Source organism: Micropterus salmoides, unplaced genomic scaffold (genome assembly GCF_014851395.1).
Source record: "Micropterus salmoides isolate LMB-PRFRI ecotype aquatic unplaced genomic scaffold, ASM1485139v1 Ms_hic_scaffold_8, whole genome shotgun sequence".
NCBI classification, from domain to species: domain Eukaryota; kingdom Metazoa; phylum Chordata; class Actinopteri; order Centrarchiformes; family Centrarchidae; genus Micropterus; species Micropterus salmoides.
Genome location: NW_024044570.1, coordinates 27900711 through 27928500, shown reverse-complemented (window position 1 = coordinate 27928500; position 27790 = coordinate 27900711). Strand labels below are relative to the sequence as shown.

At 39.6% G+C, this 27790-nt stretch overlaps 1 protein-coding gene across 4 annotated transcripts; it reads left to right on the top strand.

The window, feature by feature from the left end:
* The first annotated feature begins 5398 nt into the window (after nucleotides 1-5398).
* On the top strand, nucleotides 5399-19910 carry wfdc1 (WAP four-disulfide core domain 1). 4 transcript variants are annotated; one of them, XR_005442910.1, is made up of 7 exons: nucleotides 5399-5904; nucleotides 16416-16611; nucleotides 16778-16861; nucleotides 17614-17754; nucleotides 18207-18266; nucleotides 18358-18417; nucleotides 18527-19910. XR_005442910.1 is itself a non-coding variant. In XM_038707079.1 (7 exons), the coding sequence occupies exons 1-6, from the start codon at nucleotides 5812-5814 to the stop codon at nucleotides 18414-18416; spliced, it is 624 nt and encodes a 207-aa protein (XP_038563007.1). In that variant the 5' UTR covers nucleotides 5399-5811; the 3' UTR covers nucleotide 18417; nucleotides 18527-19910. The 4 variants fall into 4 exon arrangements, 1 of the variants encoding a protein (XP_038563007.1); XR_005442911.1 differs by having other exon boundaries at nucleotides 17614-17774; nucleotides 18207-18257; XR_005442912.1 differs by having other exon boundaries at nucleotides 17614-17774.
* Nucleotides 19911-27790: the final 7880 nt, after the last annotated feature.

Below are 27790 nucleotides of genomic sequence, written 5' to 3'. Positions count from 1 at the left end.
GGTGCTTTAGTTCCTCCAGCTGCTCGTGGACAGGGGTCTGGCATTCAACACGGTTAAAACCTACGCTGCCGCCATCTCGTCCTGTTACGACGGTTTTGGTGACAGGACGGTGTTCGCTCACCCCCTGGTGAAGCGTTTCCGGAAAGGGATGCGGAGGCACAGGCCGGTGACACAGCTCTGACATCGGCCAAGAGGGTCAGTGATCTGGCTGCCCTCTCTGTGGCGAAGTTGTGTTTCAGGAGTCAGGGTGACGGCAGCTCAGCTGTCCTGTGTCCCAATCCTGCATTCATGCCTAAGAGCATCACCAGCTCCTTTCGGTCGCGGGTGATCTCTCGGGCTTCTCCCTCCCCCCCATGGGTCTGAGGATGACACTACGTCTCACCTTCTCTGCCCAGTAAGTGCGCAGTCCTGTGACTTGGCGCGCACGGCCGCCTTGCACCGTTCACAGCTTCTGTTTATGCACTACAGAGAGCAGTCCAAGGGACTTCCCCTGTTGGCGCAGCACCTGTCTCACTGTCAGCCAGTGAGTATATATCACGGCCCTCGGAAGATTACGGAATCTTAACGAAGCGAAGATTGGAAGACCTGCTTCGGTTCTCCAGATCCTGAATCTTGTCCATCAGGTAGGCATTATCTTTAGTTAGTTCGTTAGTCCGAGTCAGGAGTTCTTGTAGATTGTCCTCGTTTGCCCCAACTACAAACCAATGCTGTAATCAGAGTGCTATAAGTAAACCTTTGCTGTGATTTAATTGCAATAAATGGATCAAACTAATGCCAATTTGTTAGACATATGTATTCATGCTTTGTCGATGGTCTGTCGGCAACTTTTAAAATGTTTGTTTTCTGAATGGACTTCAGATCGAGCTGGGCTATGCTATGCAAACCTGTTCATAGTAAAATACAACAATATCTGGAATAAAGTTAGACACATATTTTCTGAACTCACCAGGTAGCTCGACTTTGTCGCTTTCCTTTCTCCAAACAATGTCCAGTTTTGTCCGGTTTTTATATAAATATGAAGTAGTAGTCCAACAGAACTCTGGGTGCTAACCGACACTAACAACAACAGTGGAACCGCATGTGCATGGAAGCTAGCTGCAGAGAAGCGCGAGTGTGAAGATAAATCAAATTGTAATCCCAAAAACTAAAGTAAAAAGCAAAAAAAAAGTAAAAAATTTAATAAAAGCAGTTAACTCGTTCTATAGCAGGTCTCCATCAGCCAACGGACTGTCATTACACCGCTCGACAGGTCCTCTTCAAACAACGCTCCAAAGCCGCCTGTGATGTTTGGACAATCTCACCGCTGATAGGCTTTCACAACGTCGCGTGAAGCAAATTTCTCACCCAAGTTGAAAAATTTTAACTCGTGCGAACCAGCGGATTCGCAGGAATTTGCCTATACCAGTAATCACATTACAATTACTAATAACAATGTCGTTGTGTTACTTGCGTACTGGTTCTTCAAGAGAAAAATAAATCAAATGTCCCTTTTCGTATGTACTCACTTTAGATTTTAGCGCCAGTTCATGAAGATGCAGAAATTGCAGAGCTGCTAAAGACGTCTTTCGAGGGGTGGAAGTATTGTATTAGTTTCGCGAAAGTACAATGATACCCTCTAGTGCACCTGTGGCGAGGCACAGGTTGTCTGAAAAATGATTTGAGAGACTCCTGCTCATCAGGTATAATCACTTCTTTGATAAGCATGTCCAGTAAGAGGGAAAAATCCACTTTAAAGCCATAGTTTGGCAAGTGAGCTACAGTAAGTTTGTTGTGTGGGTTTGGTCTGTTAACTGCACAGTTCAAATTACATTCCATATGCTAAGTTTTTCATTTGAAGTCTCACCATCATTTGATATTGTGATGAGGGCTAGTGTCTTATTTTTTTTTCTTTTTGATATTATTTTCAACAAATTAATATTTGCACTGGCTGGAAGGACAACCTATTTTAAGTTATATGTAATGAAATTCATTATTTAAAAAATAAAGCTTTCCAATGAAATGCCAATTAAAGTTTTGAGCATTATAGTACTGTACTTTAGCCTTGTTCTTCTCTTGACAAATGTTGGGCTGATGTTCATAACTTTGTTGTCAGCTTTGTAATATTAAAGATCATAAAAGAGAGATCATGTGTATGTTCTCATTATAATAAAGATTTATGTTGATCTGGGCATATATGAGGTGTAACTTGTTATTTGGCAGTTATTGTGCATGGAAGGTGATGTTACGCTGTAATCCAAAAGTAATGTAACTAATAGTGTAACTAGTTACATTCAGCAGTGAGTAATCTAGTAAGGTAAGGCATTACTTTAAAAAAAGTAACTAGTAATGTGTAATATATTACCTTTTTGAACACTGTCAATATCTAGTTTCAAGTACTCTTCAAAACAGCATGATGTTTATTTTGTAAATTATGGCACCATTTAGATTAAAATGCATGATAAAGCAGGGTATGCTTTAGGGTGTGATGGAAAAGCCACTGCCATGCTGACCTAGAGGTGAATCCTATCCACTGCACTGTGTACATTTAATCAGCGCTGTTAAAAAAGCTTATTTATCGGTGCTGCATTTAACTAAAATGCAGCAAATTAAATTGTTTTTGAATGCTGTCTGTGTTTTTTCATCTAAGTACTTGACAGTGAGTTTTCAGTTCATGAAAGTTAATTGTAGCATTTTAAGCGCCTACAAATGTCTTGTTGTGCATTCTGTTCAATGAAAAAAGATATTGTAAGAAGTGAGCTGTTAATTTTTTTGTAAGGTAAGTTTTCTTTTTCACCCTGTGCTCGCTATCCAAAATTGACCCTTCGCTAAGCCACGCCCCGAATACATAGCCAATCACAGTGCGGTAAAGGTCTCGCTTTAACTGAGGTCCGACACTTTCATGGCTGTGCTCCATTAACTTGCATGCAAAAGGAGTCATTTTCTAGCTTTATTTTGCAGTATTTTCCAAGATATGGTGAAATGCTGTTTTCGGGGCACTTGTAATAATTACAATTGCTACCCAGAGAGGTTGAAAGGAGAAGTACGATTTATTCTCTTTCCAAAGCCTAAAACAAATCCAGAAAAATGTAGTCTGTGGATTGTTCCTAATGTAATGTTAGTTAGCCAAAGGTAGCTAAATTACTACAGAATGTAACGTTATAAAGCTCTGTTGTATTACTTTTTAATGATTTTAATAGTGAATAGAGACCTACCCAGCTGTACAGGAACAGTGTCAATCCTTAATATCGTTGTCGTTTGTCTCAATCGTATGATGCAGTGGTCCACTTTTACTCTACTGATCGGTAGGCTTTAGCTTCTGTCTTTATTTGTTTCACATCAGTTTGTCAGCCTGAATACAACCTAGAAATGTATAATGCAAATCTTTCTGTCTCCTTTCCCACAGGTCCGACAGTTTGTCAGACTTATGGTGCTTTCCATTTGACATGGGTAGTCGGAATTTCCAAATTTAAAGTCTGAAATTTCAAAGGGAACGCCCCCTTAAGTTACATTTCCGACTGCATTACCCCGACTTCGTGATCCAAGATGGCTGCTTTAAGTATCAACAGTTAGTGAAAGCTGTAGTTTATACTTTTATTTTTATATATTTATTTTATTAGCACTTCTGTGTACTACATGTGAAATTTTTGTCCAACTGCTGTCTGTGTACGTGTTGCTACAGTGTTTAGTACGATTAAATACCGCACCATGCAGGGTTTTTTTTATCAACCGTGGCTAGTTGTTAAACAACGGCTGGCTGAGCGAGGTTTTCAGACTTGTTAACAGGAAAGCCCTCCTACTCGGGTGTGACGTCAGTCCCAGCTCCGACCTCCAACTTCCAAGGTAAATGGAATGCACCATTAGCAACAGAATAAGGGGGCGTGGCTTAGCAAAGGGTTAATTAGCATCCCAATTAATACCACAATTAACATGAATTACAGGTGGATATTACTAACCAAGCTAGCTAGCTCCACCCATCCAAAAACCTAGATAGTGTATATTACAACATATATTTATTGATGAGACTGCAATCTTTTAATTCCTGCTGGTTAGAATATTTTAATATAAATGATGCCAGAGAAATAGAGCAGAGGGTGAAAAGTGTGCCAGCCAACCCTGGTCTCCCCTACATGGTGCTGTAAGAATGATACTCAATATTTAAAGAGTTTGAGGGTGGTGTGTGTTTTGCCATTCCAGTATCAAAAACAGAAGGATGGATTAAAGAGTGTTTTTGTCTGCTCTAACAAAACTACAAACATTGGGATGTCTGACTAACTAGCCTACAAGTTGCAATAAGAACTTTGCTGTTTCTTTATTTAAGTAAGCTTTAGCCTCAGTCTTTGAGCATGATATAATGTATGTATAATGTATGTATATTCTATGCCATATTCTGCCAATAGAGCCCCCTAACTTACACACTGGTCCATTCAATGCACCTCAGCACCATAATAATGATGACCTTCAGTAATAGATGGGAAGATCCAACTGTGTTTCTCACATATTCATTCATGCAGTCTCTTCCACTGCCCTCTTTTATCTCTATATCTCCGCCCTTTCTGGTCTCTCGTTTTTCTCTCACTCTAACTCTTTACTCTGTCTTTTGTGTAGGAGAAGCTGGGGCCTCCCAGTGACATGAGCCCTGCTCCTGTAAAACTAATAATGACTGAGATTTGTGCAGGCTTAGCATTCTTTCTCCCTTTCAGCGCAAGACACTGAGAATGGAGTGAGGGGAGGGGACGGGAAGGGGAGAAAGGTCTACTAATGGTAATGTGGGGGGTGAGACAGGGGGAATATGTCCTAGTTTGAGACGGTGCAACTTGGGAGATTGTTGAAAAAGGAAGAGAAGTGAAGCACAAGTTGGAGAAAGAGACAGAGAGGCCCCTGTCCACCACATGGTTTCATTCTTTATGGTTCAATGCCTCTGAAATCACACTGCATCCTCTCCAAATGTATCACACAGACACAGGAGTGTACACACATGCGCGCGCACACACACACACACACACACACACACACACACACAAATTCATACACATTCAAGTGTGTTCAAGTATTCCCTGTCACCCTGTCAAATAAATCAAATCAGGAATGAAAACATGGATGCTGAACAGTTAATAGTTACAATGCATGCTTGATCTTAGCAGTCAACAAGTATTTTCAAGCCCCACGCTTAGCAAAGCCATTTATTTTCCCTCCTACAATACCGCACGCAAGCAAAACATGTGAAAAGCCACAGAATATAAAATATGTCCCAACCGCACATTGACACAACTCTGTAAACTTCACATAAAGATCACCAGATGTGCTGCGAGATGCAACAAGGGGGCAAGGGGGGAGGTCTCACACACTGCCTTCTCTAACGCTCTCCCCTCCCTCTTTCCCACCCCTCCTCTCCCCTCTTCTCTCCCAGAGACATGTGCACACGCTGTGCCGGCAGACAGTTCAGCTCGCAACAACTGATGCAAGGACAGCTGCTGTTTCTCCCTTCCCCTCCTCTTGTTTCCTTAACTATTCTCCTTTTTTTGTTTCTTCCCTACACTGCCTCCATTCATCCCTTGTGTGCTTTCCCATTCCTTACTTTTACTCTGGCATTCTGTATTTTTTCCTCGGGCGGATATTAAGGCAGGTCCTGTTGGAGGGAAAGAATCTCAGGCTGCACATGAGCACCGGAGAGTTATTGCTTCAGCTGGAAAGGCAACTTAACAGAAGACTCACAAACACATAAAGGACAAACGTTGGAAGAAGGAGAGGAAGAAGGAATACCTCTGAGGCAGGAAGGGAGGAGAGGGAGGGAGACGCAGAAAGAGTTTGGAGTTGCGGTGCAGGACACAGACCATGCCAGGCTCTGTGGTGCTGCTGCTGTCCCTGTTGGCCCTGTCCACAGGAAGTGATGCCAGACGAATCAGGAAAAGAGGACTCAACCATAAGGTGGGGCTGCTAACCTTACCTTTATCTTTTGTATATGTGCACGTATGAATGCATGGCTTTCTTCTCTATTTCTGTCTTATGGCTGTTTTCAGAATATCCTCCTGAGTGGAAGTAGGTGAAAGCTCACAGCATTACAGCACAATACCGGCACTGTTGCAGAGAGCTGGTTTCACACAATGAGAGCAGTTTTGTGGCTTAGGTGAGAGGTGTTCAAGTTGACCTGGCATGAGTACTTTAACCCAGTAATAAAAAGAATTGTGTAAATTAAGTAAGTACATTTATCCAAGTATTGCATGTACTTAAAGAAATAGTTCAACATTTAGGGAGTACGCTTGCCAAGAATTAGCCAGACTGTCTGGTAAATATAAGACCACAGCCAACAGCTGACTAGCTAAGCTTATTGTAACAAACAAGATAAAACATATTGTTTGTTATTTTTCCACTTTCTGTATGCTAAACTAATATAACTGGCTACTACTGCTATATGCTATATATGTAGCTTTATATTTACTATACAGACATGTGTAATTAGGGGATTTTGAGGAACTTCAGTTAAGTACATCCACTTTATGCTACTTTTTTACTAATACTTAAAAGGAGTAAGGGATAGTGGAATATATTTCTTATTCCACTACTTTAACAGCTATAATTATTGACTGGTAGATTAAGATTTTACAAACAAAACATACGTTCAACTTTTAATACAGGATAGGTACATTGTTATAGACCAGACCTCCCAAAAGTAATAAAATAGTAAAAATTAGCTCCATTTCAGCCAGCTACAACATAAAAACGCTGCTCATCTGATAATGCATCCCTAATAATAATAATAATGCAATAATATAATAACATAGCAATTTTACTTGCTATGGAGCATCACTACATTGTGATATTTCTTGTTTTTGGATGCTTTTTGATTTTGAAGCACAAAAAAATGTACAAGGAGCAGAAAATGGAGTGTGCAACAGGTTGGAATAAGTTGCTGATTTTCACGTTTCCATATGAGTAATTGAAAGGCACACTGAATGTACAACTTTGTGTGGGTGTGTGTGTGTGTGTGTGTGTGTGTGTGTGTGTGTGTGTGTGTTTGCAGTGGATTATTAGGGCAGGAACTGAACTTGCAGACCGGGCCCCTGCTTGTTAACTCAGTGTAGCTGATTGATCATCTCTAACAAGTGCTCACTGTAGCGTGCTGCCTTCTCTTTCTTTTTCCCTCTCTGCAACCTCTCGTGCTTCAATGTTCTCACTTTCTAACTGGTTTATGCCCTCAATGACCCTTTTCTCTCTCTCATTGTTGGCCTCATCTCTCTTCCCCTCTCTCACATGAATCAGGTACCCTGTCACCCTCTCTCTGCCCTGTTTTCTCCTTCCTTTCACCCATGTGCCTCTCTCAGCATACCAACCCACAGTTTTCCCTCTTTCATGTATCTTTTCTTTCGTCTCCTCCTGCTCTCCAAAAGCACGTCTTGCTGGACTCTGCTTCAAAGCTGCTGTAATTGGAACATGCTGAGACGGCTGTGCAGATGGAGTTTGTCTCTTTCCCTCTGAACCTTTTCATCTCTGCATCTTTTAATCTTTCATTTTTTAACCACCTCCCCCATATATACACACACACACACACACACCCTCAGCCTCATTCGTAACACCAGAGCCGTGCAGAAAGACAAATTATAGTCACTAAGTGTTTCACGTAGGCACTAGACTATGGAATAGTGTGTCTTGAAAGGAAAATTGGTAAAAATGCATAACAAACCCAAGACCACCAGCGTGCTCAGTACCTGTCTTGCATGGTTCCTCTTGTTCTCTATGCATATTAGATTTCACCAGATTTATTTATCTAAAAACAAAAAGTTAAAGTCAAAACTGCTAGACAAGGCCAATAAGTATCGACATAATAAAACAAATTGATGTACTTTTTCAAATGCTTGGTTAGAGATTGTGTGGATAAGCTGCCTTAAAGAATATGCAGATATATAAAGTACTTTTTGAGTTTTAAAATCACAGCTTAATTAAAGTACAATGTATATATGAAAGGGGTCAGTGATTGTTTTTATGCAATTTTCAGCGTAAACTGAGAGTGTATGTCTGCTCTGTTTTCTTTTGTTCTTTTGTTCTGTTTTAAATCTGTTTTAAATCTCTGTTTTCTTTTTTTCTTACTTGCTTTACCTGGCAGGTAATTTAGCTTTACTAGAAACATTATTTTTAAATAACATGTATGATCACATTCTTTAATGTAGAGAGCAAATGTATTATAAAAATGTAAGCAGCCACTATTAGCCAAATTATTATAAAAGCTACACTGCAGACACCTTTCTGAGTAAATCTCAGAAAGGTGTCTGTCTTCATGAATCATGTCCACCATCTCTTATCTACACCTCCCCAAATCAGAAACAATATCTTCATTTCCTCTTTTCATTTGCCAGGGCAGATGCCTGCCAAATAATATGTGGCCTGTAATAAGGGTGTAGAGGAAAGTAAAAGCATTAGAGTGAAACTTACAATAAAGAGAAAGATGGTTGATGGGTAGATAGAGGAACAGCTGGAATCGACAGTAGGGAAATAGAAAAAGGGGCGTGGACAAAATGGTAATAACAGAGGCTTTACATTTTGGGTTTTTGGCAGCTTATTGATTGCTATACAAAGAATTAGAGCTCATTTCACTCAACAATATTCAGGAACAGCAAGGCATCAGGAGAAAACCTTGTATCTCCAAAGTACAAATTTTAAATTTTTGGAAACTATCTTGATGATTATGCATTTTTGACATAATCGAGTGGGTTATGAAAAGGTTTCATCAACCCAAGTCTGTGACTGAAAATGAAAAATACAAAGTGTGACATTTTCACTCAACAGCAGCAATACTTAAGTCTAAAATGAAAAGCGTACAGCACCTGCTCTTCATTCACAAACTCCAGAGTCATGTCGCACACAGCCACACATACACACATTATTGCACACACCCACACACACCAGATTATTTTGTCTCATGCAGCCAAAACACAGTCTGGCTCAGACACCTGCCTGGGCATGTCAGTGAGCATGAGCGCTGTCAAAAGCTATCATCATAAATCTTAACAGTTTCATTTATTTAATGTGATGTGAAACACTCAGACAGCACCTGGTCTTAAAATAGGGGCCCTGCAGATGCTCAGATACACATGTACTTCCTGTTCTTTGGCCGGCCGACTTGGCCTGGGGCCACTATGTAAAACAAAACAGATCTATACGCTGCTCTTTCACCGAAGGAAATTTGTAGCTTTTAAGGAAGTGATGCTTTGTAAAGATAAGATTAGTTTGCACTATGTGATCACTACTGATGCTATCAAAGTAAAGCACAAGGGCCATGTCATGAATGTTACTTGAGAGTCAGTGTTTATTAAATGTAACTGAATTACACAATTACTTACTGACACAGCACAGTCTGCCTGTACTGCTTTATGTCTATTAATTAGTCAAGTTACTCATTTTAATGTTTGTTTGTAATGATTTGTCAACAGCAATTTGTTGTGTCATTTTTGAACATGCAGCCTGCTTTCCACTGCTGAACGCAAGGAATGTATTATAGTTTATCAACAAACAGTTTGTGGCCTTTCAGGCTGAGTGTTGACAAATCCTAGGAATGCATGACAAATATACAACAAGCTTGGCAAGAATTAGCTGTATGGCCACACAAGCATGTGAAATAGCAACTCAGGAAGTCAAAGAAATGCTCTGATAATACTAATCCAACACATCTATGTAGCAGCGTCCATGTTGTTTCCACAACAACAACAACAGCAAAATGCTGGTAAAATATACAAATGGCTGGTAAAGTTACTTCACTCACCAGCCAAAAAACAATGGCAATCTATTGAGTGGCTGGTAGACTTTGAACATTCATTGGCTGGTGGACAAAAAAGTTAATTTTGCACCCTGATGACTTCACAGTTTGGGAAATGGGACAATCCGAGGCGCATGTGAATGTACAGAAAGTAAATCTGTGCGAACTTTGACCTGAGAATTTGTAATGCCCAATAGCAAACATTTTTGACAAGGCTGACTTTGAGTGGATGGAGAGCCATAATGGAGGATGCTGTTGTAGCTTACTAGCTGTGTTGCACCATTCACTTTTATTTAAACTCCTCTGTTGGCGACAGAGGTAGTAACAGACAGTTATGAGACAGCAATCATTGGTACAAATATGTGTTTTGAATAAACTGTGTGAACTTTTGACTGACTAGCACTAGCCCAGTTGGCTACTGTGTCATAGTTTGCTCCTCAACCCCCCTCTCCAGCCACATTCCTACAACCTCAAATACATTCACTGCCATTCTTGCCCTGTTTTTGACATTTTCTCCTCTTCCAGTCATCTCTCTCCCACGTTCAGTCACTCCCTCATACCTGCAACAACCCCTTTCACACCACTGTCAGTCACCAGACCTTCCCTGCTCACCTGATCACCTGTTTCCACTCTCACTCATCAGCACTGCAGATATTTAACCAGCTCATTCCCACTCCTACTTTGCCAGTTCATTCGGTTCATTCTATCTGCCTTCAAGCTGCATCACCCATAAGTTTCCCTGTATAACCAGCGGTGACATAGGGAGTTACTGGTTGGCTCCCCAACTACAGCAGTTAGACCTATGCTTATTAGTCACTATATCACCAAGTTTCTAGGAAAAAATATATCACAAAGACATGAGATAAATATCGCTGTTCTACTCTCTAGTGTGACCAGATCTTAAGGCTGCATCTACCAAACAAATCAAATGCAACAATAAAATTCCCTACAGACAAAATGAAAACAGTTTATATGAAGATTGCATACTACATACACGTTTACAATTACTCAAACTCATCAACGCAAGACACACTTCCATACCTAACAAAATATGATGGATTAAAATAAAATAAAATAACATTTTGTAATATTTTTGTAGCCTAAAAGAAAGGGAGTAATTGTAGTCAGTCAGTCATCCAGTTTACCATTAGTATCATGAACTGGTGTGTGCAGCTCTATGCAGTACTAATCCCAGTCAGATGATGTGAGCCTGCCGGTGAGAAGCACATTACTGGATTTACACTGGAGCCGCTTATAACCATAGATAAAAAACATAGACTCCACTTAATTTTTTTTCACCTGGAACCTCTGATGTTCCAGACATTCCTTTTATTTTGCAGCAGAGAGATTTTCCACGCTATATCATCTCCAATGACAGAGAGATCATTTATAGCATCTGTATATGAGACCACAGAAACTCAACTCTAAAGTGCATACCAAAGTATAGACACGGCTGTTCCTAAGTATAAAATGATCTTGAAATATTTCCACTGTGCAACCTAAAGTTTTGTTGTTGTGACTGCTGCACTAAATGAGAATAGAGGAGTAATACAGTACATGAGTTCGGGGCGGAGGACGCTCTACCATGAGTATCCATGCTACCTCAGGTTATCACTGACAGGTAGTAGGCACTATTTCAAAAACTGTTATAACAATACTAATTAGCTGCACACTGCTCGATTACTTCTGTCATGTCGTGTAAACCGCACCTCATATTGGTTCATTCTGTTTGTCTGAATTTCAAGGTTAGACATCACTGCTCTGCCAATACGTTACCAGGTCTATTTCGGCTGCTCCCAGCTGTGCATCTACCTGTTTGTCTGTCAGCATGTCTCCCTTTCACTCATTGAAACTCTCATCTCCGACTGATTTACAGACCGTTCACCTCACAGTTTAGCCTTCTGCGTCGCCATCCATCTGCACGTCTGTCTATCTTTTCTGTCAAACTGACTGCTTGTATAGAGACAGGAAATGAGTCCTGACAACCAAAAGCTAACCAGATGTGTGCTGTGGGCTACTTTATTTAGTGTACATAGGAATCTGCACATTTGAGTTGACATTTATGTGAAAGAACACAGATTTTCCTTGTTTATGCATATGTGTATACAGCTTTGACCCTACATTACTGAATGTGCATCTAACTGAGATTTGGTGTGTTTCTGGCTATGTGTGTCAGTGTGCAAAGGAAGCAGAACCCTTAGTATCTATCTGAGATCTGTCCTTGGAACCATAAACGGCGTGATCTCAGTACAGTTATGGAGCCAGACGGAGCCAGATGGTCTCCAGTGGCTTCTCCCCACAAACTCCCCATAAATGAGCAAGAGCACTAAAAAGACAGGCTGAAAGAGAAAAAGAGCAGTTTGTGATCGATTGTTACAGCCTCCATCACAACACCACTTTTCAACATCAATGAAGAGAGTTAGTGGAAAAAGTCTTTCAGACAGAGAGCGGGGGAAATATGCCCACAGATAGACATGAACTTCACACATAGGCCCAATGGCAGTCTCCCCACAGGAGAGCAGCGCAGTAGACAGGAGTATAAACAAACAATGTGGAACATCAGAGAGATGTGTGCAGGATTGTGTGATAGAGCGCAGAATGTAGGATGTCCTTCTGGCATACAAAGACATGAAGGCAAGGGTGAAGACACAAGAGGAGCCCTGAGAGTTAAGCACTTACAGTAACAGCCAAATGTTGGCAAAAGCACAGTAAAAATTTGTATGTAAATAAGTAGTATCTGTAATTCTGGCAAGTCAATACAGTGTGCAGATATTAATGAACGAGTGTATTCGTGTGTACCAGAAAGCTCACACTTTACGCATGCAAACACATTCATATAAACAGGAAAGGCACACTTGACGTTTTGTAGGAGACGCTTGAAGCAGACTTTAGCAGCAGATCGGATATGAGACATGGGGAGACGGCAGTAGTCATTATGTCATTATCCCGTCACAGTGCACTTTGTAGTCCCCATTCATAGATCTAATTGTACCAAGAGACATTGTGAACCACTGGTTTCACCTACCTCTTGAGAGTCATGATTGAGGAGTATGAAGGACCTGTAGTCTACAGTGTGTGAGACCATGTACAAGTAGTAACTGTAAAAATGGCGGTCAAGTCATCAGGGCTTTTCATTGTTTGAAAGTTTGAAACTGGTGTCAAAATGTCAACAACTATTTAAAAAACCTCTATTTTAACGAAAAACTTAAATTGTATGTGAAAAAGGTTGTATAAACCCTTTTGCGGCTCCAGAGTGACATCACTTGGGTCTTAAGTTTTAAATTGAGAAAAATCTAGGCATGTGGAGTTAGATCCAGCGGCAACCTCGGGTCTGAAGAAAAGCCAATGCAAAATTAAAGGCCGTCTAGAAATGTCTTATTCAGCGTTCGGTAACACTCTAGAAACTACTAGACAGGAGTCAGTTGTTCATTTTTGTTTAATGCCTGTTCCCTTTTGCCTAAATTTGCATACCAATTAATATCACGGTTAATGTGAATTACGGATCCACCTTACTAACCAAGCTCCACTCTCTCATTCGAAAATGGTCACCACAAACCGGTGGGTAACACCTCTGTGCTAGGTCCACTTCTTTTTATGCAGTCTATAAATTAGACAGAAGTGAGCTTACCAGACCCCTGTAGCTCTACTAGCAAAACATGCTAGAATCTCTGTCCGAACTGTCGTAGCCAAGTTGCATTGTGGGTAATATAGCGACCAGGTTTTCATAACAATGAAACTTGCAATTAATAAAAAAGACAATATATCTGGCTCTGCCCTTCATGAGTCTGACATTCCCTTGGCCACTTTGGGGCAGCACAAAAACCTGTAAAATAACATTTGCATATTGTGATATAGCAAACAGTGGCATATTTGCTAGACTTACACAGGAGTAGATCATGCTTAGTGCCATAGATAGTGTAAACGCAGACTGACAAAAAACAACTATTGCTTGATATTCCATTCATAGGTGACGCCTTTTACATTACACATTATAATTTGATCTATTGTTAATATAAATGTATTGATTTAGCTTTAAATAGGAAATATCTCATTAAATAAGTAATAACCTTAATAAGTAAATAAGGTTAAGAATCTGAGGATACATTTCAGTACCCCAAAAGTAATGAAATTTGATTCCTATGCCTACAAGTGATGTTCAGTGATAATAATCACTCTTAACAAGTGGTGGTAAGCTACTAAGTACATTTACTTAAGTACTGTTCTTAAGTACTAAAGTAAATGTAATAAATATTGAGGTACTTGATTGTTTCTGTTTTATGCTACTTTCCACTTTTACTTCATTATATTTTGGAGGTACATACTGTACTTTCTACTCCACTACATTTATTTGACATCTTTAGTAACTAATATAATTACTTTGCAAATTTTGTTTACAAAATACATTGAACAAAATTATAAACACAACACTTTTGTTTTTGCCCCCATTCATCATGAGTTGAACTCAAAGATCTAAGACTTTCTCTATCTACATAAAGGCCTATTTCTCTCAAATATTGTTCGCAAATCTGTCAAAATCCGTGTTAGTGAGCACTTCTCCTTTGCTGAGATAATCCATCTACCTCACAGGTGGAACTGGGATGTAAGAATGGGATGTTTTCAGCAAGAACTGGGAATGTTTTCAGCTTCCAGGACTTGTGTACAAATACTTGCATCATTATCATGCTGCAGAAATGAACATTCATTTCACGGGCAACAGTTCTGGTGAACATTCATGCAGTCAGCATGCCAATTGCACATTCCCTCAAAACTTGCGACATCTGTGGCATTTTGCTGTGTGATGGAACTGCACATTTTCGAGTGGCCTTTTATTGTGGCCAACCTAAGGCACACCTGTGCAATACCCATGCTGTCTGATCAGCATTTTGATATGCCACACCTGTGAGGTGGATGGATTATCTCGGCAAAGGAGAAGTGCTCACAAACATAGAGTTCGACAGATTTGTGAACAATATTTGACAGAAATAGTCCTTTTGTGTACAAAGAGAAAGTCTCAGATCTTTTAGTTCAGCTATTGATGAATGGGTGCAAAAACAAAAGTGTTGCGTTTATAATTTTGTTCAACTAATGAATAATGATGAGGTTAATTAAGATTTCCAATACTGGACTTTTACTTGCCCACTGTGGAATTACTACTTTACTTTTACTTTACATCTGAATACTTCTTCCACTGCTTAATTCTGACCCTAAACTCTCATCTCAGAACGGTAAGAAACACACATCCCCCCCCCCCCCCCCGCAAAGAACCCTCCACCCACTGCTTGCAGCTGCCACAACAAGTTAATGTGTGGTTAAAGGGAACACAAATCCAGTGTGAGTGATACCGTGTCAGCGCCAAACATTTGCTTTCATTTTTCTGGTTGGTTTGTAAGAGCATTCAGTAAGCCTGCCAAATAAACAGCACAGTTTTAATGACCATGTGCAACCCACCAGCTGATTAACTAATTACTAATCTTGTGTAAAACGTACATGTCTCTCTCTCTCGCTCTCTCTCTCTGGGATACCCTCCCAAATGGGTAATGGCTGAGACTACAAAGTCAGAGAAATTCACAACTGGAAAAACATACTGTACATTCACCAATACTGTGACACAGCACCCCAGAAACGGCCGAACATAAAAAAACAGTCCTTAAATTATTCCTTGTTATGTTCTCCTGTGGTTGTTAGACTAGCCAGTAAACACTTCAGTATATTTGCTGTAGTTGTGCTGGAAAGCAGTAAAAAGTAAAAAGTGGAATGAACTGGAAACTTGATCGTTCTGAAGCTTGTTATACAAAATCAAATAACAGTATACAGGATGAGAAAATATGAGAGTTAATATTTAGTCAGGGGCAGCTGTGCTTCTTGGGATTTTGTTGTAATATTTCCCATGTGTACATGGGTGTGTACATAACCCAGAACAATGAATGGCTGCATACACTGTGGCACAAAATATATGATATTTGATACCAGCGATGTGAAAGAGTATGTCCAGGACATGTCAAACCGAGCTGAAGCTTGGTAAAAACTATTAAACCATAGAGACCATGGCTGTGATACAGATCCCATTTTGTTAGTCTCTGAAAGCATGCAAGAGCAGAGCTTCTCAGCAACAGTGGGAAAGTGTGCGCATTGGTGTGTGTGTGTGTGTGTGTGTGTGTGTGTGTGGCGTGTTTGTGTGTGTGTTTGTGTGTGTGTGTGTGTGTGCATGTAGGCCTACACTTTATGTTGCACGATCCTCCAAAGTGTGTGAAGTGTGTCTTTGCTTGGCTTAGGGTCCTGTGGCCTACTTTCTCCCTCTAAGACTCACAAGGGAAGTGTTTATTCCCACAGTGAATCACCTTCCCAATCCAGATCAAGACGTTAGCAGGCAGTCATGCATACTAAAGCCAAACCTTCAGTGTCTTTGCTGTAGCTTTGTTGTGTTAAAAAAGCAATCACTAAGATCCATTGCTGCCATCTGGTGGTCAAAAAGTGCAATCTATGTGCATCTATAAGCAAACTGTGTGAACATCCAGTGAAGAGCATTTTTTTTCAGTTTGGAACCAAATGTTAGTCTGCCTGTCTCAACTTCTTTGTATTAATTGGAATCAAAGTATGGACAAAATCCTGGAGTAGAGGGAGGGAATCATCTACAACAGAAACAAACCACATCTATTCTTATTAATTTATAGTCTCTTTTTCTCTCTCTCAGGACTACGAGTACCCCAACCACCCACAGTCCACACAGCACCAAAAGAATGACCGGTGTCCGCCGCCACCACAGATGCTGCCAGAAAGGGCCTGTGAGGTGCCGGGCTGCCGCTCAGACTCTGAGTGCGAGCGCCATAAACGCTGCTGCTACAATGGCTGCATCTACGCCTGCCTGGAGTCTGTTCAGCCGCCACCAGGTCAGCAGAACCAAAAGACAGATGGCTGCACACACAGTAGTGTTTGTGTAAAATTGGACTTTGATAGGTTTATGACTTTTTAAAGTAAGACTTTTAAGACTTGTTAAGCTATGTGATTCTGTCATTGCATTCTCAGCAATCATGTGTGTGTGTGCATTCTGAACAGTGCTGGACTGGCTGGTGCAGCCCAAGCCTCGGTGGTTGGGGGGTAACGGCTGGCTGTTAGACGGCCCTGAGGAGGTGCTGCAGGGTGAGTACTTCAAAATGTAATCCTTTTCCCAGTGAGTATGAACAAAATAGGTTTCATTTAGTGCATTATGGTTTTGTATTGACCATAGGGGTCATTTACACTGAGGACATGTCCCCCACCACATTTTGAAATGGCTGATTTTGTCCCATCACTTTTTGAAAGCATTTGTTAAAAATGTTCTGAAAAACAACTTGCACAAAGAAATGTTAACTAACACATGAAAATGCTTTGAAAAAGGTTTATTTGCACAATAAGAAAACATGCAATGCAATATAGTTTTCCCTCATAAAAAAAGACATTTCCACCGTAAATTGGAGCAGAAAATATCTCCAGAATGCAGGAAATTACCAGGTTAATACTCAAAATCTTCTGGATGAGGACCCCCCTCACATATATTTCTGCATCACATATTGAATCTAAATACTGCTAAAAATCTTCTTGTCTAGTTCTCTTGCATCGTCACATCTCATGACCCAAATGAAATCCATCCACAAGATGCATTTAATTGAGGGTACATAATTAATACTTCTTGTGTTCCCATTACTGGAAATACATTATTCTGCCATTCTTCTGTAGATATAAAAGTTTGAGTGAGCGATGCAAAAAAGAAACTAAATGAAGTTGAAGTAAAAAGTAGACATGGCAGGTTGAGGGAATGCAAGTAAATAAAAAATGTAATAACCACAAAACCAGAAAAACAACCCTGGTGTATTTCATGTTTGTGTTTACTTGTAATGTTTTCTGCCCACTAGCTGAGGCCTGCAGCACAACTGAAGATGGAGATGAGCCTCTTCACTGTCCTACAGGCTACGAGTGCCACATCATCAACCCAGGAAACCCTGCGGCTGGCATCCCTAACCGGGGACAGTGCATCAAGCAACGCGGTAACTCCGGTATGGCTAGAGGACTTCTGGTAACTGAAATGTTTAGCCATGTGATTGTGATTTGGTTTTGAATCCAGGTCACATCCAGGCCTATGTTCATTTTATTTTTACAACTAACCTCCTAGTTATCTAGGGTAAAGGAACTTCTCTCCAAAGTGTGTGTCCTTATGAAGCGTCAAGGGAAAGAGACAGGATGCTGGGCAATGCCAGCAGCTGTCTTTGGGTCTGGCCTGGTATCTCTTGGCAGATAGCATGCTGTTAGGCACCAAGTTTCTCCTATTTAAGAGATCTAAAAATATGCAAATTGAAGTGACCTGGCAACTCAGTAGACTGCCTCAGCTTGTGATCTGTGGCTGAAGCTGTTAATATTAAACTAATGATTTAATCAAAAGAACATACTGTTTTTACTTTATAGATCAGATGTCAGTTTTTTAATTTGGTTTTGGCCCTTTTATTTACAGATGGACGTGGTCTGAGGCACAAATACTTTAAGGACTACAAGGACTACTTAGGTAAGTGAGGTAATGTGGACAACTTGAAAACCTGCACTATTACTGAAGCAGAAATAGCACCAATCTGCCTTACGTGCTGAAGGCCTTTTCACTCTGACAGGTACCAGTTCTAACAATGCAGTAGGCTATGAAAAGCATCACCACAAGCACCTGGGATGAAGTACGTTTTCAGCCACTTTGAAATGTCATGTCACAATAAAAAACAATCACCTCTGCACCGTTATCTCGCTTTATACAAAGCCTTGTGTTTCTGTTGTATCTGCTCTTAGATCAACCTGACCTCAGCCTCAGCTACGACCATAACACAACCTCAGACATCAGCTCCAGTCCTGTTCAATCTGCTCTCATCACACCTGAACCAGGATCAGATGTGACCTTTTTACCAGATCTACAGCTGCTACCTCCTCTTTGCAAAGGCCCTTGCGTCCTTGTCCTCAGTCACGACGTCCTTTGGGAGACAAGTCTGACGTACAGAACACAGCCAAAGAAATAAGTGCTTTTTTTGTCTCTCTGGTATCTATGAAAGGAAGAAGCAGAGGGTGTTGATGGTGAATCAGAGGAGAGGACCAATGCTGTGTAAAAAGTCTCAAAAGGAAAAAAGGAACCCATGCCATTTTTTTTGTAATTTCCTTCTCCCTCCCTACAACTTGTGTCCTCGCACACAAAGACACTCTCGAACCTTAAGGCTTGGTCAGCAGAGAAAATTAAGACCATATGGCCCTATTACTTCTTCTGCCTCCCTTGTTCTTAGGAGGACGGTGCTCAAATTTCTTGATCTGAAACCTGGAACATTTTGTAGACAAATAATAAAAATTCCAGCTGCAGGTGTTGCATGTTGAAATCAAATCCAAATGTGGTTTAATATTCTGGCAAATAACTATAATTAAAAGAAAGAATGCCATGTGAGTGTGTGGATTGTGCCCATTTTAAAGGAGTTGGAACAGCTGTAGATTAGTTGCAGCAAACAGATGCTAACGAAGACTATGAAAAGACTATTTTCTATGAAAAGTAAAATGAGAACCAATCGTTTACTTCTGAGGTTCATTTGGAAGAGATGTAGATTCAAAGGGATACCAATTGCGAAGTAGGAAGCCATTAAGATCTTCAAACAAGCCTACAGACAGCAAGTGTTGAAAAGATTGATTTGGGGTGGATTATTCCTTTAAACCTAATCTGTGTAAATATTATATCTGTAATTAATGCAGTGACACAGACCATACAACAAATATCTTCCATTGCAGTATGATTATTCAAACATTTCATAATTTTGAAAAATCATACTGCATTACTTTCTGTTAACACTATCACAATCCCTATTGCAGTACAGGTGAAAAAAACTAAAAGGGCTTTTGCACAGAGCAGATATTTAAAACTGGTGAAAGGATCTTCTGTGTTATTCTCAAACTTACGGACTTGGTTCAGTCGACTGTTCAACCTAAGTTATCTCTGTTATCAATTCAAATGGTGCTCAGTTTCATTGCTGCCTAAAATAACAGAAGAATAAGCTGGTCACACAATAAGCTGAAGGTGTTAAACAAAAGCTGTAACCATTCTCTCTATATGCAGAACTAAAGTGATGTCTGAATGTTGCTACCTGACTGGTGTTGTAATGTTGCCTTGTTTCTTCTAAATAAACCACATTGTTGGACTTCATCTGAGTTTTGTGATGTTTTTCCCTTTTCTGTAAGTAATCTTTCATTCATGACAAAGTTGATGTACAAATGATGGGGGGCAGCCTTCTCTCTGCCACATTTGTAGCATCATTATAATATCTTGGATAGGTTGGCTCTCCCAAAAAGACTGGCACCTCACATGCAGACTAAGTACTTTCTGATGTGCTTCCTAAATGTCCTGTCAACATTGGCCTCAAATCCACAATCAAGAGATTAAGAGGCTCATGCCCTACTGAGTGAGCTAGGCAGGCTGACAGCAGGGTGGAGGCAGCCTTCTCTCTGCAACATTTGCAATATCCATTTGGTCCTCAAACCCTATGATCCAATACTCAAAGAGGCTGTGAGTAGAGAATTTATGGACCATTGAGAAAGGGGATGGACCAGGTTGGTAAAGAGGGATCAAAGAGGGATAGGGGATCCAAAAAAAGCTGAGCAAATAAGAAGTGTCTTATGGAGGCGAGGACTCAAGCATACATACCCCAATTAGCCTAACCATTACTGAGAGTCTGTGGCCTGCAGTTTGGGGTTCCAAATGCCACAACTAATACAGTCCTGCTTCACAGTCGATTTTCTGACTCTGTCCACAATGAGAAACTCCCCCAGCATATCCTTCATGTTTTTCTTGTTTTTTTTGGTCCACCTGCGGTTGACTTTGAATGTAACAAACATAAAACCCTTGCCTCACATTGGGTGCTTGTGCTTTTCCTTTAATGTCAGAATCCAAAATTGAAAAATGAGAAAACCAAAATCAGAACACGGTCCAAATTTTTTAATTTTCCTGTTTGAATTGAAGATTGATGAAAGGTGACACAGAATAAAAATAACTCTCAAAATAAGCCAGGAGGATAGAAGGGCCATTCTATAAAAGTCTAACATTAAGCAATTATACCAAGGAAACGTGAAAAGGTAAATAAATGCATACATAGGCCTAAGCCTACATATTGTTATGATGTATTTTGCTACTTAGTGTGATTTATTAATATTATAATTTTATTTTTATTTTTTAACTGTCCTTCCAAGCAGCCTAGTATAGAGTATGAGGAGCTGGAAACAATGTCCTGCCAGACAGATTTTACTTTAACAAGAGAGGATTAAGGTTTGCTGTAGCATATAAACTTTATTAAAGTCCCGCCCCAGATAAATTGTAGTCTGTTGGACAGGAAGTAATGAGAAAAATTTGGCAGTTCTAAACCACCACAATCTTTAGCTTTTTGTAGAGTTTTTAAACTGATTTGTTTATTTTTCCACAAAAATTTAGCAATGTTTAAGTCCAGTGACTTAAACCAGACAGCTGAGGGTTGGGTGGTTAACATTGTAAACAGGTAATTGATTTTAGGTAGGACCATCATTTTTATGGGGGAGACTCTTCCCATGAGTGATATGGGCAATGATGTCCATCGCACAAGGTCATCCTCTATTGATTTAAGCAGAGGCGTGTAGTTAAGCCATGTCAGTTCTGACATTCTAGAGGAAATATTGACACCCAGATATTTAATATTCCCTGACTTTAGCGCTGTGGTAGATATACTCTGGAAATCAAACATTACAGGTAAAACTATGGATTTACTCCAGTTAATGGAATAGTCTGAATGGGTGAGAATTTATTCTCAGAAAGAGAAGTTTGTGAGTTTAGGAGGAAAAGTAATACATCATCCATATAAAGGCTTATCTTCTGGTGTACATTTTGTGTTTGAATTCTTTTAATATTTTTATTTTGTCTTATTTAAGTCTCCTGAACATTGGATGAGATCAGAGAAAGAGCTCAAAGAAAACTCAGCTATGACTCCTGGGATCTAATGATTCTTCTCAAATATGTCTCGGTTTTCTCATAGCTCCCTCAGGAAAAACTCATCTCTGTCTTACTCTGATCAAAAGATGAGATCTCTACAGTATCTTAAATAAGTATAATTTCAGTTTCCAGAATGTGGATCAGAAAAAAGGCTCCAAGATATTTCTCAGTTTTGTCTTAGTGACTTAGTGTCTTAGTTATTTTACTCAAGTACATTACTTAAGTCAAATGTTGAGGTTGAGAATTTTCTTTTTATGGTGGTTTGTACTTTTACTCCCTTTAATTTCAAATCCTTATTGTATTTATTGTTAATTATCTTATATACTTATATAAGATATCTTATACTTATAATTAACTTATATTATATATATTGTTACAATTTACTGCGAAAAATAATAAAATACATTTTGACATTGAAAATAATGCACTCTCAAATGTCATGTTTTCCAATTTGTCATAGCCAGCATAACTGGAAAACCCAATACTTTGACATGATGTTTAGAGATTAATTCATTAAGGACCGAATGCACGCAAGAACTGAGATACAACATGTATCTGTCATACAGAATAAACACTTTTACTTCTGATACTTAAGTACATTCACTATGGAATACTTTTATACCTTTTACTTGAGTAGAATTTTGAGGACTTATATATGGTGTTTCTCCCCTTTTAAGTTTTGGCAGCATAGCAGGAGTGGGGTTCAAATCCAGCTCAGGGCAAACCTCCAGCATGGTTCTCCAACCATAGACAGTAATGTAATACAATCAAACTCAAAACATCTCCACAGTTCTCCCAACTCCTTTTTAGGAGCAATAAGCAAGACAATGATGTCAAAAAGATACAATGATGAGATCTCATCTGTTACTTCCATTTATCCTATTCTAATTTCAATTCAGTATCCATATGTTTTACCCAAGTCTCAAAACCTCAATCTCTCTTCATCTCATCCTTTTCTCCTAAGGGGTTTTAGGAGCAACAGTTCAGATTGGAGTGATCTCAAAAACATATACTATTAAGATCTTAGTGTTTTCTCAAGAGTTAAAGAAAAGACTATTCTGAGCAAAAGATTTTTCCTCTGGGAACTCATCATCCCAAATAAACAAAACATAGGAAAATGAAATCAAAAAACTTTACTCATCGAACTGCTCTTAAAGAACATAGATGCATCACCCCCAAGAATGACTAGAAGTCCTGTCAAGATAAGGCATCTAATGGCTGTTGGCTCAGTGCTCTGCAAAGAGATATAACACTAGAAATAAATCTTTATCAGTTTATTTGTTCATATAGAGAAGTACCACAAGGGAAGGTGGGAGAATTATTTTTTGTAATATGTATGAACTAACTATCAATATCATAACAATAAAAACAGAAATATCAAACCACCATTGATTTACATCAAGCTTGGACACAAACCATCAAGAACACCGAAGAACTCTTCTTTAAGATTTCTACCAACATCCCTGTTAAACTCCAAGTACACCTGAAAAATATGAAATAACTTATGATATTTAGGCAGAGGTACTTATAACACTAATAAGCCTCTCTGCACATCTTGACCAATGATGTATGTAACACAAAAAAGACAAGAAATTTAAAGACACAAGTAGAGAGCCACTCAAAAACCACAATTGCTAAACGCTAAAAATTTACCTATAAGTCAACCTCAAATTTACACACATTCAAATGTACACATTTCAAACTAGATATGTTCCAGCAGTTTCTAATACTTGAATAAAGAAAACATCTCACCTCATTCAGACAGAAATGGTATCCTCTTTACGGCAGGCAAATGTCCTTTAAAAGCGTCCAAACTTGCTAAAACAAAAAAATGCAGGCATGCAAAGTGCAAAGACCTTAAATTGCTTTGTGTAAATTAGAAAATGGAGCAACTTTCTCTAACCGCCAACGGACAAGCACAGACTTGTCTTGAGTTTTGAGCCAATCACAACAGGGCAGCACTGTGGCCTGAGGTAAAACTTGATAGTTCAAATTTATTAAACTTACAAAAATTAGTACACCCAATGACTGTCTCTGACTACACTCTTCATATCCTCATACTGCTTAAGTGATGCAATAAAACTAATCTTTAAAAGTGGTATTTACTCAAACTGTTTGCATAGAATGAACTTTTGGGTTAACAGTGTAAAGCTTGGAGAAGTATGATCATTTATCCTGACAGAAGTTCTTGAGGAACTGTGTAAGATTTTAATCCTGCCTAGAGTCTCCAAATCCAAATTTATGTAAAGTAGCGAATAGCGAATACTCTGTCAAATGCTTTCTCTGCATCTAAACTTCGCGACCACGGTCCTTGGCCTCTGGTGTCACGAGGTCTCAACTATGACTATGCTGGGAGTGTCGGTATGTGGTTGTCTGTGTTTTGTTACTTTCTGTTGCTCGACCTCTCTTTCTACCCTTGCAGTTTGACAGGAGGCGTGACTGGTGGGGAAGCATGGGGATGGCTCACTCACCTGTCTGGCAGACTGATTAGCACACCTGATCCATATTATGTCGTATAGCTCTGGAGAGGTCGCCTTCCCTCATGCCCATACCTGCCTGTTTTATCTGGAGGAGCACACCCTGCCTGCCGCCGAGCCTGCCACCGAGCCTGCCACCAAGCTCAATCACTCGCTCCCACCTTGTCTTGCCTGCCTCGCAATAAAGTTTGTGAAAAGGCCTCCCGTCTTTGTTTGCTTTTGGGTTCTGGTTAAACCACTTCTGACATCTGGTTTTCCGGTCGTCGTCCTCCCAATGGAAAACGATGACCGGATGAACAGTGCGGTTGTTGCGGTGCTTGCCATCCTCCGCGGTAGGCTTGAATATAGTAATATAGTATAGTAGCGCAGTATTTCAGTTTTGCGGTTATTGCGACAGCCCTAGGTATGATGCAAATTAACGACAACACGCATAAATGAGAAACCAGTGCTTGCAAAAGGTTCCCAGGTACGTATCGAATACGCACAAACAGGCATTTGGGGAATACAAACGCTATCTCAGCTGCAGTCTGAAAGGAAGAGGTGTGATGCGACTTTGTGAAAAACGGTCATTGCTGCTTGTCACTTTATTTATTCTTTAGTTTTCTTTTGTTAAGTATCCAATTACAGCATCTTCTAAAATACCACCTAGAGACCTCATGGAGTCTTTCTGACCATTATCCCAAGCAAAATGAAAAAATGTTTAATTTCACTGTTATTGAATTGCCTAGAAAATTAGCACAAAAACTCTAAGAAATGTGCAAGAATGGCTCTTTAAATCAACATCAGACGTGTTTTGGTCAACTAATGAGTTCTTTTCAGTCCCACCAAAAAGAAGACGATGGGAGACAGACAGTTCACACCCAGTGCTAATTAGTCAATCTTCAATGAGAGAAGAACAGGTGTTTGTTCAGCTAACCAAGATTTCATTGCAGTTGATTCTGGAGAGATGCTGCTATTCACTTTCTATGGGAATTTTCTATATTTAATGAGGTCATATTATGCTTTTTGGCTTTGCCTTTATTGAGTTATATATCTTTTTTGTGCATGTAATAGGTTTGCAAAGTGAAAAAGCCCAAAGGGAGTTTCCATCTCCCACAGAAAACACTGCTCTGAACTGCCTGAAAACAGCTCGTTTGTAGTCCAGCCTTTTCCTTTTGTTCTCTGTGACGTCACAGCAAAACACGCGTCATAATTTTCGCCTAGCGACTAGTTCGACACAGCCTCAAAAACACCGGTGGAAAAACACACTGAACTGCTGCACACAGTGACAAGACATCCGTCTGCTGCTTATCCTCTCCCTTCCAAACATTAGTTACCCTCCAGGCAGTCAGTGGACATAAAGTTGTTACTGTGATGTAGAGACAGAGCTCAGTTAAAACTTTATGGATGAAAGATACATTTGTTACAGATTAAGAACTCACCACTCTGAAAGTCTTGCTCCAGTCTATGTTGGTAAGCTGATGAGGGGAACATATACAGCTGAACCGAAGCCGTGTTTACCGGGTTCTCTTGACCCGCCCTACTCGTCTTTTGATTGGCTAGTAGTCCTTAACTGGGTACTGCACATGTGCAACTCCCTCTTTTAGAGGTAAGATGCATCATTCCATAGCTAAAACAAAGCAACACAAAGGGTGAAAAGAGGAGCTGCAGCAATGTGCAGTATGACAAAAAATATGTGTTTTTTGAAAATGAAACCATGTAAACCTGTTCTGGTACAATCCCTAAAAAAGATATTGAACCTCTTTTAATTAATCATATGAGTGTAAGTTGAATATGTCTTTGGGGTCCAAACTGTTTAGAAACCACCAGGACAAGGACCAGTAATCCGGGTTTAGACTGAGGTGAAATTTGCCAGATTCTCAGAGATATAGATAATTATAGAACGAGGCCTGATATAATTATACAGGTATAGGATAGGCCAGATATAGCATAGCCAGATATAGCATAGCAGGAAAAGCATAGGTGTAAATAGTAAAATGAATTAATAATAAAATAATCAGGGTCAGTTTCAGGGTCCTAGTATTGTGCACACAGGCTCACTGACATGACTTACTGGGATACTTGAACAGAACAGAGACATTGTTAATGTTGTTAGTAACAACTGTACCTCTTACTTCTGTTATAATGATTTTCAAATATTAATGTTCAATATGCTTTATTTACTTGACTGTGTTTTAGTTTTGGTTAAAGTCAAAACTTGAGCTAGACAGTATTCTGGCTCTTCTATCAGTTTTAGTATAGCAAGGGAGTAGAATTTAGTAGGGATGGTAGGAGCATGTTTCTAATCCAGTGGCTACTGACTAATAATTTTAATCAATACAATTAAATATAATCACTGTTGTCCGTCAACGTCTAGTCAATGTATTTGGTACACAAATGGTTAACAGCTCTTGTTCTCTTCTAGGAGTCCTCTATCATTGCCAGGATTTCTATCATGATAACAGTGTAATGCTTTACGGCACCACAACACAACAAAACTCTTCAGCAAACAAGCTATAAGAATAAGCACAAGCTATATAATGTATGTTCTTTGGAAGATGCTAACTCAGTAGTCTCAGTATGGATATCATGTCAGAGGCTGCAAAGAGACCGAAGTAGATGCCTGAGGAAGTGAGGAAAAGAATAAGAGTGACCAAGCAAGAGACCAGATAAGCATAAATATTGGACTGGCTTTCACTCATTGGCGTGAGCTAAAAGAACTGAAAGGATGCAGGACAGATGCCGAGCTGTCCTTCCTGCTGTTGGACTCAGTAACTTATAAACTTGCTATATCTTGTGTTGTTGCACTTACTTGATGTTTGGCTGTGTTAGCAAAATTGAGGTTTAGCCACTAGCTATAAATCTTGACTTGATGTTAGCAAATTTACTATATAACATAACTCAGACATTTGTAATTGTAATCTCTTCTGTTAGTGCTCTTGCATTGGTTGCTGTCTAGCTTTGTTTCCTAGCTTGCCAACTAAGATTCAAGTAATATGCTGAGAGCAGACTACATAACCGGGTCAGTTAAATAAAGTTAAATAAATGGCATCTAAACAGACGCTTAGTGAGTAATCTTGCTGTGTGTTGTTGCACCTGCTTGATGTCCAGCTATTAGCAAAGTTGGCAGCTTGCGAGTTTTTGATTGTAATGTAATTACATCAAATGCACACGTCTGACTTTACTTACGACAGCAGTGAATTACACAGTAGTGGTGCCAAATTGCACAAAAAAACACATCTTACATAATGTTACTTTAACTTTAAAAAGATTATGTCTGCCTCCTTATATGCCTCACAGTGGTTTAGTCTGCTGCCTACCTTTTTAAGACTTTTTAATTTATTTCTATACATTTTCCGAGGTGTTTTTATTGTCCCCACCAATGATTATATATATTTGTCCTTGGTATGTAGCCGATTGTCCTCTGAGTCATGAGGAGAGCACTGTTTAGACTTGGGGGATAAAGCATTGTTTTATTTCCCAAATCCTTTATAAAAGATTCACACTGTATCCATTACAGGTGTTTGAGTGCTTTCTCATCTTATCATCAGCTTTTTAGCCACAAATCACAAGCAAACCCAGAGAACAAACATTTTTTGTCATTATGATTATTGT